The sequence below is a fragment of the Eleginops maclovinus genome, chromosome 18 (genome assembly GCF_036324505.1).
Source record: "Eleginops maclovinus isolate JMC-PN-2008 ecotype Puerto Natales chromosome 18, JC_Emac_rtc_rv5, whole genome shotgun sequence".
NCBI classification, from domain to species: Eukaryota; Metazoa; Chordata; class Actinopteri; order Perciformes; family Eleginopidae; genus Eleginops; species Eleginops maclovinus.
In genome coordinates this window covers 22,744,593-22,762,788 of record NC_086366.1, presented here as the reverse complement: position 1 = coordinate 22,762,788, position 18,196 = coordinate 22,744,593, and the positions used below count along the sequence as shown (strand labels likewise).

Genomic DNA, 18,196 nt, shown 5'->3' with positions numbered 1-18,196 from the left:
CTATGAGGCTGAGTTATCGGCAATACATCTCTTCTTCTTATAAGAGCAATGCAGAAGACCTATAGTGGATGACGAAGAGAATGAAAAAAATGTTTATGTATCAAGGACTTCAAAAAGACAATGCCTCAACAGCATATACAGTTAACACACGCAAAACCTGGTGAGCAACAAATGTTTTAAACTTTCATTTACTGAATTTATTTGAAAATTGGGCTTATTAACACATGAATACTGCTGTGTAATATATTTTTACATATCTATTTAAGAAGTACAATATAAGAAAAGCAATGCTCAGGTGTGGGCATTATTATATAATGCTTTTTTAATTTCCTGAGGGCCAATTCCAAATGGACAACACCCCTGCCTTAATGACTTTTATAATGTTAGCTATTTAGACAGAGCTTGTGACCACCTATGGTGTGCATGTTGACAATTCCTCTTTAGACCAATTACACACACATAAAGATCCCCTCTCAACTTCCTTGTTTCCTCTCAGGCCCTCAGTTAGATCTACCTCTGTAACACATTACTTTTACCATTTTAGTCTTAAATGCAATTATTTCTATTGTATTTGGTTAATGTTATTTTGACACTATTTGCTATTGATAATTAATCAAATTAAATGGGATAGGATTTAGCCATTCAGCAGTGTATAAAGTAATTAAGCTTCATCTTAACAGGCTGCAACCATGAAGCAATAAATACTTTTTCCACCTCCAAATTACTAAATTGTGCAAATATGAATCTGAGTGTAAGGGGCTTTTTTTTGCATCGACTGCACAATTACGTCACTGCGTCAACGCCGGTGAGTGTGTGCGTCGGGACGGGGGGGCACGGAACGCACGGAACTGCTGTAGGGTCGACGAGTAATTGGAGATGAAGAAGATGGAAAATAAACCAGCGGTTTCACAATTGTAGCGGTAAATTGACAATAGGACAATTATTTGTAGGCTCACTTTAAAGCGAATGTTATATGTGGACCCTTGGAGGAAGAGCTTCAATCGCAGTGAGGTAGCGAATGTAGGGAGAGCTGGGGAGGGCTGTAGCTGCTGGGTTTTTTTGGAGAGGGAAAACAACATGGCTGCGGTGGAGCTCGAATGGATCCCAGAAACACTGTACAACACGGCTATCTCGGCTGTGGTGGACAACTACAGCCGGTCAAGAAGGGACATACGGTCGCTCCCCGAAAATATACAGTTCGATGTATATTATAAGGTACGTTAAGATTAACCAAGAGGCTCAGGCATATCTGACAGCCTCGAACTCGTACAGGCTGTACCAGTTTGTGTAATCAGCAGCTAACATTGCTACTTACGTTAGCTTACGTTACATTAGGATAGTTACGCTGGTTTCTGCAGAAGGAAGAATTTGTTTCTGTTGGTTTAGCTCACTAATGTTAACCGTTAGCTTACTCAGCCTTACAATGTCCAGAAATACAGTATAGCTCGTATGTATATCTGTATGATAAACGTTGTTGACAACGCCATCGATCCTGAAGCTAGTGTATGACACCAGTCATCCTGTAACATTAGATGAATTGTTGCAATGTGGTCAGCTACATCATCATACTTCAATCTAATACCTTTCGTTACTTTGAAGATTTGGATAAATGATGTGAAATATAATCAATACTTAATTAATACTTTAGTTACATCTCGGCAGAACATTTAACATTCACAAGCTACCCTGGAGCCTTCAAAGTATTTAAAATGAGCTCTACCTTTACCAGCTTTGATAAACATATTAATTCATCAATAATTTTAATCAAAACGTTTAATATATATTATTCCAATGGGCCAATCTGCATATTGATTGCTTTTATATTTGGTACTTTACGTATTGTACAAGATCTGAGTACTTCTTCCACCTCTGTTTATTGTTAATACAGAATCTGGAGTGTTGACATAAATCAGTTTGTGTGAACTAATGGCATCAGCCCTGTCATGTGATGGCACCATTAACCCAGAAATTGATTTTGGCAGCAGCAACAAAACAGAAAAAAAGGATATTTTGACAGCTGACTGAATCAAACCTTTCAGACAGCTGAAGGGATCCTCTCCACACCTCTTAACTAAACTGAAACATATATTATTTATTGGTTATTTAGTGATGTGTCCGTCTGATAACTGATGGAACTTAATATAAAACGCCAGAAGGATATTAGTAAGGCAAGGTTCATTAGAGATTTTACAAGTCGCTTAATATTTATCTGCAAAAGTGAGGTTTTTTGATGGGCAAAACATCCCAATCACAAGACAGGATGTCACTGTGGGATACATCTCTGCAGATTAAATTATTGACTTATACTTGGAAAAGTATGGTCCTGTCAAAACTTGGAAAAGTCATAATTCATTTACCACTTTGTAATATTCTAAGAGAATGTCAATCAAGGTGTTTCTTGCTGTCTGCATATATTTCTTTGTCAGATAGATAGTACTAACTTAACCTCATTTCAAGGTTATACTTTTGATTGATTTTGACCATTTAGTTTCCCATCAGTCCTATTTTTGTACTCATAAAGTGAAAATATGTACAAAGTCATCACACAGAAAATAAATTAGACTCTTTTCTTAATACTCTATAGCAATTTTGTGACGTCTATTAGGATAAAGCAAAAGGGGGACATTTTTATAAAGGCAATATACAAGTGCACTATTTAAAAGAATGGATTTACTTTGAAACCTCTGGCTGTTCCATGTGTTTCTGACTTACATTTGACCCATTTGTGATACTTCTGTCACCATATTTAGTCTGTGGTTGACTCCCTCTTTCACAAAGTCCCTTTCACTTACTCACAATTTCTCTACAGAGACGCTTTCTGTCATCCCTTCAATTCTAGCCCTCCCTCTAGTACTGTTGGACATGTGTTCCTTGTTTAAGGTACAGACACACCGTAAATGTCCAAGTATTGGAATGATCAGATGAGATGAAAAAGCCCCTCTCTACTTGTTGCTTTCTTGTTTTCTGTTACTCTTCTCATGCACTGATTCCCTGACGTTGAACAGCCAAACTGAGTGATTTCACTCACTGATGGGCTCCACTGCAGATTCAACATGCTGAATCAGGCAAAAGTTTGCAGGCTAATGCCAGCGGTGCTGGAAAACGATAGCCTGACAGGCCACCAGCCGGCCATCGCTTTGTTTGTCAGGGCATTAGTGGAGAAATTGTAAAACCATTTTTGACCAATATACATTGGATTTGATAAATATACAGGTTGTATTGCTTTAATTTCTCTGAAACTCACTCAAGGGTATACTGTTGTTGACTAGTATGACTTTATCTGTGGATTCGGCTAAATTGACTAATTTTCCACTTAATCTCACATGATGCAAAGCTGAAGCTAGCTGTGTCCCCAGATGGACGGGGCCACAGAACATATCTAGTTCCAACTCAGTGCATTGTGATGACAGGCTAGACATCAGCTATTTTGTTTGTTTAAACTCCTGATCAGCAGAGAGCATTTTCTAAAGCATCCCCTAAAATACCCGTAATACAGACCAGAGCACTTTGACACAGAGATGTCATCACACTGCGGGTCACACATATGAAGACTTTGCTTTTTAACACAACCCAGGCGTCTGTTGTGGGATTGCGTGTACCCAGCTGTGCCGGCTTTCCCTTTTACTCAGACATTTGTTCATATTTGTGACTACCACTGATGCCAACTAAGCAGCGGAGCAACTCTGTCACCCAATTTCTTTTCCGTAACTATCCTACGGAATATTATTGCGGAAAAGGGGCAGAACCATACGGCCTTGAACAAACAGCATAAAAAGTGCTTCGACAGAATCTTTAACGTTGTAGTTACAGATCTCTCCATTTTGTGCACATTAATAATCCAAACACTTTAGACTCATGATCTTGCAACTAATGGAAGAGTTGACATCTGGATTTTGAACCCACCGTAATCCTCAATCTGTGTGTCTGTCTTTCAGCTTTACCAGCAGGGCCGGCTCTGCCAGCTGGGGGGAGAGTTCTGTGAGCTGGAGGTGTTTGCTAAAGTACTGCGAGCTTCCGACAAAAGGTGAGAACAATCATGGGACTAAGATGTGCCAGAAAAGTTGAAACACGGACCCATCAGTTATCTTAAAACACTTTAAGACTGCTCCCTTCCAGATTTGTTTATCAGAGCAGTTCATGCTGTATGTGCCCAACACTGGATTATTTAATACTGAATATGGTTGGATATTTTTAACCTAAACCAGCGCCACCACATATGTTTTATTAAGAAATGATGGTATATTTTTAGAGCTCAAGGTAAACCACTCATATTACAAAAGTTTATTATGGATTTTTCCATAGTACCACCATTTAACATTTAAACTTAATTTTAGGAAAACTATTTGGAAATTAGACAAATGCTTCCCACCCTCTGCTTGGTAAGACAAAAATCTTTAGGTTAAGGCACATTATTGATGTTTTTTCTACCATGTTGTGGGTGCTTTTTACCTTGATTGATGACACAACAATAGTAGACGTGATCAGCATTGTTTTTCACTGATGGGCAAGGTGTCTGTGATTTCTTTTTTACTAGTAAAGGCTTAAATGTACCAAATGATATATTGGTCATTACCTCAGAGTTATACCTTTTGCTAACATGGTCCATCTCTCTCCTACCCTCTGCAGACACCTCCTGCACCACTGCTTTCAAGCGCTGATGGACCACGGTGTGAAAGTGGCCTCAGTTCTGGCGAGCTCCTTCAGCCGCCGCTGCTCCTACATCGCAGAATCTGACGCCCATGTCAAAGAGAAGGCCATCCAGTTCGGCTTCGTGCTTGGTATGGGAAGACGTTTATTACCTCTCAGTAATGAGTGATATGTAGGGGCCATTGGTTCCTCACACTGATATTATCATGGGGACAGCTCACTGGAAAGAGATTGGGGATCAGAGTTTGGCCAAATACTACTATGGATGTACTATTGAGTAGAATAGATTAGGGATGTCGCAAGAGTCGTTACTTCCACACCAAGTCGATGCCAAAACTGTGGAAAACATGGTGGTACTGGTTCTCTACGGTAATACAGGTGTAGTGGCCGATTATGCTTTACCAAATGTTCAAAGGCCACTTAGTCTGCGGGGCGCCTTCGAGTATTGACTCACATTAAAGGAATAAATCTAGATACCTTCATCGTTCCATTCAAGTGCTTAATTCCAATTTTCAACGAATCCACTGGCGACTAGGGAATTCTGCACAGCACAAAGAAAATTGATCGAAACTAAAATTCAACAGGCGTGGATATGCGTGCGGTCAAAAATGTTTTCGCTTGCCCCTTCCAGACTTCCATTCTGACTTTTTACTTTGTCACGCTGGCAACGCCATTTATACCTGAGACTGCCCACTCGAGCGTGCGCACTACCAGCTGCTGTAATTATTTTCTATAAATAACGACATATAAACTTAGAGCAGTCCATAAACGAGGCAAAAACTGCATAATTATAAGTAGGTTCATTAAAGTTAACTTAAAAGTATATGCAAAGTGCTCATCAAGCCATAAATCGTTACAATAAATAAAATGCCCAAATGTCTCTTACAGCAGGGAACACAAGGAGCAAAGGTTACAGCGGGATTGAGACTGAAAGAGTCCTGTCATTGTGTTACAATCCAAAGGCAGACTTTATTTTTCTCTTTATCAGTCCTAAAAGCAGACAGGCCTGGCTTGTTTGCCCTGGGGTGCAAATCTTCTCCTTACATCTCCATTTTGCTCATCCAGACACGTCACTATGTCTTTCATAAACTCACGATGACCAATGCGATTCAAACCAACACAAATCCATTTGAAGTCATAAAGAGTACAGCTAGTTAAGCTTTAAGCTGTTTGCAGCAACAGAAGGGGCTGTTGACGTTCAGTGAGGATCGGTTTCAGGAAGATAAAGTATAACATCATCGTGATGTGTCCAAGATAAGATAAGTTTCACTTTATTGATCCCAAATGGGGATTTTTTTATTACAGCAGCGTAAAAGTAATAGAAAATAAACGATTATAAAATATCAACGTCTCAAATTAGAAATAAAACAGAACTTAAAAGTAATAAAAAATGACACCATGAAGATTCAAATCTGTAGCTATCCGACAAATAAAACGCTATTGAAGTGCCAGTTTACAGCTAACACAATATAAAAGAACGATATTATTTAAGTGTGCAAGGAATGGCATATTAAATATAATATAAATGTACAATGTACATTGTGGAGTTATAAGTCCAGTTAACAAAGAGAAGCTATGGATTAGAGAGCTGTCTGCCAGCCAGAGGGGATTTGTTATACAGTCATCGCAGTCGGCAGCAATGTTTTCCTGTTTCTGTCCTTGTGACAGAAGTTATCTTATTACTAGGGCTGTCAAACGATTACAAATTTTAATCTAATTAATCACAAGGTTTCTTGAATTCATTTCGATTAATCACAATCCTAAATATGACTGAAAAATTCACAGTTTCTGTGTACTGTTCTCAAAACAGAAAGATAAATGACAAGAAGCGGATATTACATTTGTTCTTTATTAATGACAAATCAAAACATTTAAAAAAAATTCTAAACAATTTTGGCAACTTCTGGCTACTTTCTTTAGCAAATACAGGATAGGTGAACTTTCACACAATTACATGTGGCCCTTTTACCTTTTGTGTATTCATCTTTTAGCCAGTTGCTAAGGCAAACTAACTGGTTAACATTTTCTGAATGTAAAGCGGACCGTTTCTTCTGAACAATATGGCCTGCGACTGAGAAGAGTCGTTCTCACGGAACCGTTTCGGGCAAGCAGGGCCAGCTTGTCATGTGCTCCTGAATGAGCAGCCCGCCACTGCATGGGGCAGTCCTCCATACTTATGCTTGGCTCTGCTCTGTACCTTTGTATGTCTCTGTCAGGTTGCACCTCTTCTTCTGACTCTGAATCTGAGCCCATCTGTAGAAGGTGAATTTTCTTCCTGGGTGGTCCATCTTGAGAAGTCAGCAGAGACCTTCTGGGTGATTGTTCATAAAGCATGCCTCCAAGTGAGGTCCACACCTCTTCCCTTTCACTCTTGGGCAGACTCTTCAAGTCTTTGAAACGTGGATCCAGCGCCGTTGCAAGCTTGAGCCATGCATTGTTAGTATTTTCTTGGTTCCCAGGTTTTAGTGATGTGATGCGCTGTCACACCCAGATAATTGCTGTTACTCACAGAGGTCCAATGGTCTCCTGTCAAAGCAACATATTCCGCTGAAGCCAAATCCTCTTCCTTCATTTTCTTTTTAGCGTCATATAGTTGGTTGATTTTAGTCATCACTGTGCCTCTCGACGGTGGCTTGTAGAATGCGTCTAAAGTTGCCACTTTCAAAACTTCTGCGAGGCCCTTGTCCTCGACAATACTAATCGGTCTACAGTCTTTGGCTACCCATCTGGCAATTGTGTCTGTCAGCTTCTCAGACGTAGACTTACTTAATGCCCTGCATTCAGTGAGGGTGGTCTGACGCATGCCAGGCGTAACACCTGAAGTTGAAGCCCCAACAAATGAATGCTTGGCGTAAAGATGATACTTAAGGCTCGAGGTGCTTCGGTGAAACGAAAAGTCCTCCCTGCAGTGTGAGCAAACCACAACCTGTGTGTTTACTGTTCCATCTTTGTTTTTTTTATACTTGAGCTGTCCATCCAGAGGGCCAATGGGTTCCTCGGAGTCCTCCATCTTGTGTCAGCCATGCCGTTTACGCGACGATGAATGACGTGGCAGAGGTTGAATTGTGGGTAAATCAGGGCGGAATGCGTTAATGCGGTAAAAAAAAAATATCGCCGTTAATTCCAGAAAGGAATAATCTCGCGTTAACGCGTTAATTTTGACAGCCCTACTTATTACATTTAGTTTTTGCCTAGAAACTAATGTAATAACCGTTGTTTAAAGATGTTTTGAAAGGAATAGTTAAGACAAGAGAATTATTTATAACAAAACAAAGTATCTTGAAGGGAAAGCTGAAGTAGGTTTTCTACTGTGGCTAAGAACTGGTATCAGGAAGCATGGAATTTCACTGGTATTGGAATAAATTTGTACATTTCTGGTATTGTGACATCCATTGAAAAGGCACAAATCCCCAAAACATACATGTACAACTGCACCACCAGATAGAATTGTTGATTTTTAAAATCATTCACTAGCCATGTCGGCTACTCCAGGCCAAGCCTCTTATCCTCACATCCTCACTGCTTGTTTTTTTGCTTTTCGCCCTGTAATATCATCTTAGGTAAACACTGGATGTTGTTTGGTGTAAGAGCTCCTCTCTTTTTGATAGTACATAGGATCCTACAGATAATACTACAGATATGTTGCTTCTACACACAGTTGGGGTTGAGATTTGTTCTGAATAGACATTTTATTTCTGTATTTTCAAAAAAGAGAATGTGTTTTACCCACCAGTGAGCACAGGTGAATCTCTTTCCCTCTGACCTGAGACGGCTCTATTAATCTGACATCTTCTGATTTTAGGGGGCTTCTTGTCTGATGCTGGCTGGTATGGAGATGCAGAAAAAGTGTTTTTGTCGTGCCTGCAGCTGTGCACGCTCCAGAGTGAAGTCCTCCACTGCTTCAGGGCTGTAGAATGCTGTGTCAGGTCAGTGAGAAACCCTTTGGTTGCCAGAGTTGACGGAGTGGTATTTTTCTGTGTTTAAAAGTGTAATTTATGAAGAAATATGCAATATGTTCACGTTTAGGTGCGTAAATAATATTTAATACAGTGTTATGAACCCAAATAACACATTTTGCAGTGTTTTAATTGCAATAAAATATCAAAACAATTATCGACATAATGATAACAATTAGGAAAAATTCTTAATTAGTGCTTTAGCTAGGTTCTTCCGCAGGTAAAACACTTAAAAAATGCTTGTTTTCTGAATGGAGATTGGAATGATCAAGCTTATCTAAGCTGCCGTTGTTCTTACTCCATCCACTCAAAATAACGGCATGAAAAAAAGAAGCTACTGTTAAACAATAGAAAGTGCGCTGTTTGTACACATACAGTACATTTATAAGCATCAATTTGGCCCGGTTTCTGTACACATTAAACACAAAAAACTGTAGGGCTCTGGGTGCCACTGCCCATATCCAACAACTGATGTTTTGTTTTTCTATTCAACCACATCAGTATGTCAGTGAAGATGGAAGGAGAATCTCACCGCTGATTAGCTTTTGCAAGATAGCATTAAGATTTGCATCATTTGCTTCACCCGGCACAAACTTATGAGACCTCAACATTATACGTAATCGACCCATGCAGTGAACGCACCATTTCATTCCCAATAAAGTAAAAGAGTTGTTTTTTTTAGTTTAACCTTTTTGATGATGCAATGGACCATTACCACAAAACACACTGAAGTTAAAGTCTCCTCAATAAGGGTTGTTGTGTATCGGTGGTTGGACAGGCATAACTGATAATAACTGTTCTTCTGTTGACTGCACAGGCTGCTTCATGTCCGCAATGGCAACTGTAAGTACCACCTGGGGGAGGAGACCTTCAAGCTCGCTCAATCCTACATGGACAAACTCGCCAAACACGGCCACCAGGCCAACAAGGCCGCGCTGTACGGCGAGCTGTGTGCCTTGCTCTTCGCCAAAAGCCACTATGATGAGGTATGTGTGAACACCAGTGACTGAAAAGACTCAATTGTATCTCTTATGTATCATTAGGGGCTGCACGATTTGGAAAATATGAATAATGGGATTATATTGACTGATTTTGCTATTTCGATAGAATAAGCATTATTTAAGGAAATACAACTTGTCACAGTATCATTGAAGAGTTTTCTAGTTTTTCTAAATGTAGATTTTTTAGGACAATGATTTCTTATTAATTTATTAAAAGAAATGACTCAATCGTAGTCCCTTTTTACTTCTGTAACATAATGATTTCACTATGTTACACCTGGCTTCTATTGACTAGAGCTCAAAGACATTGTACACATAAAAGGGGCGGGAAATCTCCAAGTGATTAACCAATCACAACAGATCTTGCCAGCTAACCAATCAGAGCAGACTGGGCTCTGGTTTCACACAGAGGGTGAAAAGAGGTGCTGCACCACAGGCAGTGTGAGAAAAATAAAGAGCTTTTTGAACATTAAAGCATGGAAACATGTCACAGTAGAGGAACAAAATACAAAATGAACCTATAAATTAGCACAAATTAAATCAAAATGATACTTTTACATATTTTGGCTTTTACCAAATATTGCGTTTATTGCAATTTGAATATTGCACTCGTCTAAATTGCAATTTTGATATATAAAAAAATTACAATCAGTTGTGCAGCCCTTATTATTGTCACTAAAGGCAAGTTCACATAGAAAGTCATTTTAAATTCTGTGGCATGAGTCTGGTTTACAGCATTGCAACGATTTGGAGATATATTCCTATCGGATATGAATTTAATTTAACAACAGTCCATATGTTTTCCTGATTTTTTTTCTCCCAGGCATACCGGTGGTGTATAGAGGCCATGAAGGAAATCACTCCAGGGCTGCCGGTCAAAGTGGTGGTTGATGTCCTCCGGCAAGCCTCTAAGGTTAGTCATGTTTGTTTATATTAAGTTTCTATTGCGGTATTATTGGGGTTGCTGTGTTTTTGCAGGATGCATCCAGAGAGCAGCTTTCTTCATAGTTTGACTTGTCTTTCCTCTGCAGGCCTGTGTGGTGAAGAGAGAGTTCAGGAAAGCAGAGCAGCTGATCAAACATGCGGTGTTTTTAGCAAGGTAACCTGCTGTGTCCTGTAATGCCTGAACAGTATCATTCTCTTTTGTTATCATTGATTCTGACTCAGAGTTTCGTGTCTTACAGAGAACATTTTGGCCACAAGCACCCCAAATACTCCGACACGCTGCTAGATTACGGATTTTACTTATTAAACGTAGACAACATATGCCAATCAGTTGCTATATACCAGGTGAGTGGAGCGATATCAACAGAAGTGAGTTAATATGTATGAATTATCCATATTTAACCAATTTCTTTGTGCAAATCCCAGACGGCGCTGGACATCCGACAGTCTGTGTTCGGGGGGAAGAACATCCACGTTGCCACAGCCCATGAAGACCTCGCCTACTCCTCATACGTGCACCAGTATAGCTCTGGGAAATTTGACAACGCACTGTGAGTACAATAAATCTTACAATCTCACGACTGTTTCCAAACCAGCTGGCTCATTGCACTAGACATTAGCGCCTTTAGAAATGTGGCACTTGGGCATTACTCACTGTACGGATTTCTGTCGTGGTGCTGCATGCTCTGGACATGTGCCATCATTGTGAATATTAAAAAAGTGTTGATCATTTCGAAGATGATGGCATGGGTAGGGGTGTTTTTTAATTTTTAAAATTGTATTGCACATCTTGTTTACAAAATCCCTGTTTTAAAACTGGGTAATGCTTTGGCCTCTCTAACCCTGGCTTAATGTTCCAAACAACTTCCCTCAGGAGAAATACTTGTCTTTCTTGGAAGTGTTTATCCTGAATCCAGACAAATCTGAGTTGCCTGTTGACCGTGTTTGGTGTTTGTCTCTCAGATTTCACGCAGAACGTGCCATAGACATCATAACTCACATTCTTCCTGAGGACCATCTGCTGCTGGCCTCCTCCAAAAGAGTCAAAGGTAAAGCAAAGTTACGCAGACTGCTGGCCCTCTGCCCAATGGGCTGAGGGTGAAGAGGGGAACGGCAGGCGCAGATTATCTGATGCTATTTCTTGCCTAATTCCAAAAATGTTTTCCTAAATTCAAATCTCTTTAACGTTTCTCAAAGAATCAAATCTATCTGCGAGTAGTGAGTCAGTGCAGTCAAATGTCTCTTTTAGAAGTTGAATGGTCAACAATAAATAACCTCTGAGGTGGCCATGAATAATACGTTTGAATACAGACGATGCAGCCTGTGACTCAGCGGAGATATTGCTTGATAGTTTATTCTGCATTAGTTTTAGTTCACTTGATTCCTCAGTTCACTTCCAGATAAACAATCAAAGTTTTCTCATCGATAAACATGTTTTCCTTGGCTGGGCCAGATGATTTGGCGTGCTTATTGACTAAATACTAGGGATGTCACAATGCCAGACATTTAGAAGTCAAAACAAATAGCAGTAAAACTCTGCTAATCCGAAAACACGGTAAAAGGAATTGTTATTCAACATACACTCCTTAATCATATTTGAATATAGCTTTTTGGAAGGGAGTTTAGGACATACATTCCTCTCTAGTATATTCAATATTACTCTGACGGTCAAATTAAATACATTTCTTGCAAATACAAGAGACGATAAGATAACTTCTGAACACATTATGATAATGTTATACTTCACCGTCAAGTCAGAAGCACCTCTGACAGCTATGGTTAGCATCAAAATGTTCTTATATATTTTCAGATTTTATTGCACCTTCTTAAGCCTCCTTCCACATGCAATGAAACAAGTATAGCAACGTTTAAAGACCTTGTACAGGCAGTACTGGTTCTCGTGACCTCCCTACTTGCGAATGAGGGTATAATTCACAGGTCTTCTATCCATCTTATCACTCATCAGGAAGAGGCGTCATAACCATGATAAGGAACCACATCCCATTTGAGGTAGTGTGTGACCAAGGAGGCAGATATTTGTGGTAGGAAAATAGATGGGGACTATATCACACTATTAAATATATGTAACCCCCCCTGAAGAAGGTCCAAGTACAATTGAGAAGGTTATTGACTTATTTACTGTACAAAGTAAAGGAATAGTTGTGCTAGCAGGAGATTTGAACTTATTGATGAATTAAATGGTTGACTCTGATAGTAATTCCAAACATAAGGCCAGGAAAGTTGCACTTTTGATGAGGAACATTTCTAAAAGCGAATGAGAACAAAAAAAGCCATTGACAGGAGTCTAATCTGTGCTTCATGTTCTTTTTTATCCCCCCAGCTCTGATTCTGGAGGAAATCGCCATCGACTGCCACAATAAGGAGACGGAGGAGCGCCTCCTTCAAGAGGCTCATGACCTTCACCTCTCCTCCCTGCAGTTGGCCAAGAAGGCCTTTGGCGAGTTTAACGTCCAGACAGCCAAACACTACGGCAACCTAGGGCGGCTCTACCAGTCCATGAGGAAGTTCAAGGTGGGTGGGACGTGTGCATGGAACAATGATTTATTAAGCAACCTTGTGTTTTAAAATTCAAACTGTCAGTCTTCTACAAGTATACAAATGAATAGTTATCAGGCTGGTCCCTATCTTTGATCAAAGGATAGAAAAGATAATATCAGAGGTACTTTATTAATCCCAAACTGGTCTTTTTTTTGCGTTGCAGCAGCATAAAACAAAACAAAGCATTGCACGTAATTAAAAATAAAAAATAAAAACAAACAATTCTAAAAATATGAACATCTCAAAATAGAAGTACAATAAAATACACCAGCATTATTTTAAAATTAAAGCTTCACAATAACTAAGGTCTCTCTTAAAACCACAGCCAGGGGTCTGTATGTTGAACATTTGAGGAGGCTTGCATGTTGTTATAATTCCTTCGGTCCACACTGGTTGACAAAATAACTCTTATGCTCTTTAAGTTTAAGTGATGAGAAATAATGTCCACAAGCCTTGGGATTTGTAAAGAATACATCTTAAACTTAATCTGAAGTGAATTCAAGGCTTAAGCAGTCTGGAAGATGATTTGTCTGAACTCAAAGTTTCTAGCCTCATACCCTAAAACGAATTTGCAAATATACAGCTCTGGAAAAAATCAAGAGGCTTTTCTTGTATTCTTTAAAACTTCCGATAATTTGTCTCTGTGTTGAAATCCAGACACACTGGAATGGCTGTAGAAAAGAAGATTGAGGAAAAATGTGGAGTGGTCTCCTAATTTTTTCCGTGGCTGTATACAAGTCTAACCTCTCAATAATCCTTGTGTTTTAAGGGCCGTTATCACAGATTATTCTTTTGGTCTAGGAAGCAAAGTTACAGTCTGTATAAAATGACTCCTTTGTGTTTTCCTGTTGAGCTACAATTGAAGGATAGTTAGAAAAGACTACATGATGTGCTATAAAGAACTTTGGAATACACATTTGGAAGAGGAAATATCAGTTTCAGACAAACCGCTGGTATCCATGTTGCACATCACGCGTGAGGATATCATCCCCCATAATTTACATTGAAAATGATCTTTGAAATGCCACAACGAAAAGAAAAGATGATTAAAGCAATCAAAACCTTTTACATCTCAATATGAGTTCTGTTTTAAGATATGACTGTGGAAAACTCACTCTGTGTGTGTGTGTGTTGTGTGTTGTGTACTCCAGGAGGCAGAGGAGATGCACATCAAAGCCATCCAGATCAAGGAGCAGCTCCTGGGCCATGAGGACTACGAAGTGGCTCTGTCTGTGGGTCACCTGGCCTCCCTCTACAACTACGACATGAACCAGTACGACGACGCAGAGAGGCTCTACCTGCGCTCCATCGCTATCGGTCAGACAGGGAGGGGACACACGGGTCACTCAGGCTGGATGTAAAAACATTTGAAAACGTTTGCTTCTAGATACTTTGCCCTGTCTGTTGTTGTGTACTTCATGCAGGCTTTATAAACTGGGAAAAATATAGCACGTCATTACCAAGGATTACAGTGACATTTGTTAATGGACAGGGTTAGATTAATTCTGCGGGAAAAAAAGAACACCTTCATTAGCTCCCAGGAGTGCTCCAGAAAGGCTGTCCGTGCTGACAGACTGATTTGATATGATAATTTTTGACACAAGCTTCTAATGCTTAAAAGTCCGCCCCGCGCTTAATAGCCCACGGTGGGGAATTGATTTACCCATCGGCAGCTTCATGAGCTATAAATAATATAGAATGGTATGGGACATCATGTCTTCTTAGGCCCGTTGCTGACCCAACATTTCTCCCGCTTGTGAATGTTAGCCTCACTTGTATAGGCTTTGTTCATTGGTTATTCCCCCTCTATTATGCTATATTTCAACAATATATTGTAGGCCACATCTATACAAAACATGTCTGTGAAGTGTTTTGCACAACATACCAAACAGATCACCCATTGTAGCATGCCTCATCCCCCTCTATTTGAGCCCTGTTCCTGAAGTGCTGATTCTGTGACTGTCGCTCTAAATTTGCTGGCCACGCCCCTTTGGAGCGTCACGCAGCTCTCTGTCTGAATAGAGCAGTTTCTAACGGAGAAACTCAGCTAAACGCTGCCGTGATTAAACCCCATATTATGTTCAAAACCACATCAAGCATTATTTCTGAAACACTTCTCAGAGTTTACCACTAGAACAGAGACATTATACGTATTATATATACAGCAACTCTAAGTCCCTCCTGCAGACATCCTGCTGAATGCACACAGAGGTGCTGCGGAGGGGATTCAGCTCACAACTGTATAATGCGGACAATAGGTTGGGACGTGTCACGTGGGGGGGATGTTGCCAAGAGTTCAATGTAAAGCCTGCCCACATTTGTGATATGACGTCATAACCGAAGCAAATCTGGATCAGCTCGTTTGTACCCCTGTTTTTAGAGATGTGGGTAAGGAGGAAAAGAGAGAGGGTTGTATTTCGGACACTTTGTGAGTCTCCTTACACACCGGGGACACATTTATGTATAAAAAGTGCATTTTGTATAATAGGGGACCTTTAACACTAGTCCAACCCTTATGGAACATTTGTACCATCTGTCTTAATTTTGGACGATTTGTTGGTATTATTTAGCATCAATCGTTTATCTGGTGTACCAACATACTTTTCAATCTTTCATGATGTGATGTATTATTTTTTATTGTGTGTATGGGAGGTGATTTGTTATTCTGTCCCTGTATGGAAGCCTCTGAATGTATGCTGACATGTGTTGTAAAATCACTTCCACTAGAAAAGTGTATAAATGAAGTCCCTTTACCATTTCTCCTGTCCCCCCACAGGTAAGAAGCTGTTCGGAGAGGGCTACAGCGGGCTGGAGTACGACTACAGAGGCCTGATCAAACTCTACAACTCAGTGGGAAACTACGAGAAGGTGTTTGAATACCACAACGTACTGTCCAACTGGAACAGGCTGAGGGACCGGCAGTTTGCCGTGGCGGACGCCCTGGAGGACGTCAACACCACGCCCCAGCAGACCCAGGAAGTGGTGCAAGCTTTCCTATTGGCCCAGAGCATGGGCCCAACCCGGCCCTGTCTCGGCTGATTTCACGAGGAAAAATTTGAAAGACATGTGGGCTTAAGCCCGATGAGGACACGTACTGAGCCCAGATGTGTTGGGTTCAGTCGTACTGCACAGAGAATTCAAGCATCACCGGCAAGTCTGTGGCTATACGGTCACTGCAGCTGCCAGGACACACACACACACACACAGACATACACACACATTTAGTCGTGGAATAAAAAACGTAGAGAAGACACTGTTATCAAACCTCATCGACATTCACACAAACCACCAAGATGCAGCGCAGCATCACCCCACAAAGCAGACTGTCACATTACTCCGAGAGAAAGAGGACATAAAAAAAAGGAAACCTCAAGCATCCTGTCAGGGTGAAAACGGATCTCTTCTATCGTCTCGCTCGCCTTTTTCCTTTCAGTTCAGAATCTGAGACATTTTTTGCTTTTTTGTATTTGAACCAGTGTAGCTCTGAATGCCATGACATCACAGATTCATGATCTCCAGGGCGATTTACACCACAGTCTCTGGACCCCCCCCCCCCTCACCCATCTGTGAAAAACCCAGTTTCAACCCACGTTCATCATCAACACTCGGTGGAACAGCGATGGAAAATGTCAGATGTTTTTGACACATGTACAGTAAAATAATTCAGCAGATTGTACACTTGTTTTTTTTTTCTGAGAGTGGACCCTTGGAGACCTCCTGTGGTGAACTGCTGGTTAGAGAGATTACAAACAGTGGAATGTGTTCAAGCTGTTGGTATATTGTTACACATATAAGACGCTTCACAGTTCTTCTTTCAATATATTTTCTTTTTTTCTTCTCCACCATAGTACTGACAATATTTAAAATGCCAACAATTTATATGCAAACTGTATGTTTATGTAGCCCTCTGTGTATGCTTTTCCAAGAAACAGCTCCACACTACTACGTTAGAACAAGGGACAGGAGGGCAAAGAGGAAGATGCTACATGCACAGAGGTGTGTGTGTGTGTGTGTGTGTGTGTGTGTGTGTGTGTGTGTGTGTGTGTCTCACAGGTAGAACTCTGGCTGCCCAAAAGTGCTCCACTGATGATTACCAGCCTTACACCAGCTTGCAGTTATCTTGTCTGTAGACGGACCCATACATCTAAGAGCTAAATGAACTACTATACCCTTAAGGGCACGAACAATGGGGACCAATATTGTGTGTGTGTGTGTGTGTGTGTGTGTTGCGAGCCTGTTTACCTGTGCATCTGGCCTCTTCTCTCCACTCCGTCCTGGCTAATACCCAATTAATGCAAATTCCAGATCTCTTTTCACTGGACCGTGTTTCCCATCAGCTTCACTACACTGACTCTTTATGTCCAAATCCTCATCAGTTCTTCAGAGCTTGCAAGGGTGGTGGTTTTTAGTAAGCCAAATGACCTGAAACACAACTTAAAAACCCTTTTTAAAAATCTTTCAACTAAGCCAGTCATTTTGAACAGTTTCTTGCAGTTTGATCCCTGATTCAGCACTTTTTAAAGCATCGGATAAATAAAGAAACTCACTTGCAACGGTCGCGGTGTTTCCAAGCGGTATTTGCTTTTGACCGCAGCCCCCCCCGAAAAAAATGGAATTTTTAAGCTGGTACCCATATTGAATCTATATATCCACCAAAATGTATTGTGTTTACATAAACACACAACGAAACCAAAATGTTGAGAAAGCTGTAAGGAAGTCTTACATAAATACAAAATTGGTACCGAATGTGAACTTCACAGTAAAACGACTTTTTGATGGCAACAACATGCCCGAATGATCTGAAACATAGCATTTCTCTGACAATTTTGTGACTTATATTTGCCAAAATGTCAACATGGTCATATTGTGCCTCAAAGCATAATGTCAGAAGTTATAACCCAAGAAGATTTGAGCAATATGAATATAAGGTTGTTTTTTTGGTATTAAGAGGTGCAGTAATTTAAACGGTTGATGATATTTTGTGTTGTGTTCCCACTATGATAGTAATTAATCTGCAAATGTAGCACTGCAGCTCATTCAAAGTTTCACAAGAAACAAAAAATGAATAGACCCTGTGAAAACTCAAGG

General features: G+C 40.3%; 1 protein-coding gene across 1 annotated transcript; it reads left to right on the top strand.

Annotated features, from left to right (window-relative positions):
- Positions 1–828: 828 nt before the first annotated feature.
- appbp2 (amyloid beta precursor protein (cytoplasmic tail) binding protein 2) lies at positions 829–17,666 on the top strand. Its single transcript, XM_063907275.1, has 13 exons — positions 829–1,215; positions 3,936–4,024; positions 4,627–4,778; positions 8,450–8,573; positions 9,421–9,589; positions 10,428–10,517; positions 10,636–10,703; positions 10,789–10,894; positions 10,976–11,100; positions 11,513–11,598; positions 12,891–13,081; positions 14,260–14,425; positions 15,885–17,666. The coding sequence occupies exons 1-13, from the start codon at positions 967–969 to the stop codon at positions 16,145–16,147; spliced, it is 1,878 nt and encodes a 625-aa protein (XP_063763345.1). The 5' UTR covers positions 829–966; the 3' UTR covers positions 16,148–17,666.
- The last annotated feature ends 530 nt before the right edge of the window (positions 17,667–18,196 follow it).

Bases quoted from the DNA above. Each gene is read 5' to 3' on its own strand.
- appbp2 (XM_063907275.1), top strand. From the start codon at position 967: ATGTTATATGTGGACCCTTGGAGGAAGAGCTTCAATCGCAGTGAGGTA. The intron at 10,704-10,788 runs GTAACCTGCTGT...CGTGTCTTACAG, and splicing joins CATGCGGTGTTTTTAGCAAG to AGAACATTTTGGCCACAAGC. The intron at 11,101-11,512 runs GTGAGTACAATA...TTTGTCTCTCAG, and splicing joins GGGAAATTTGACAACGCACT to ATTTCACGCAGAACGTGCCA.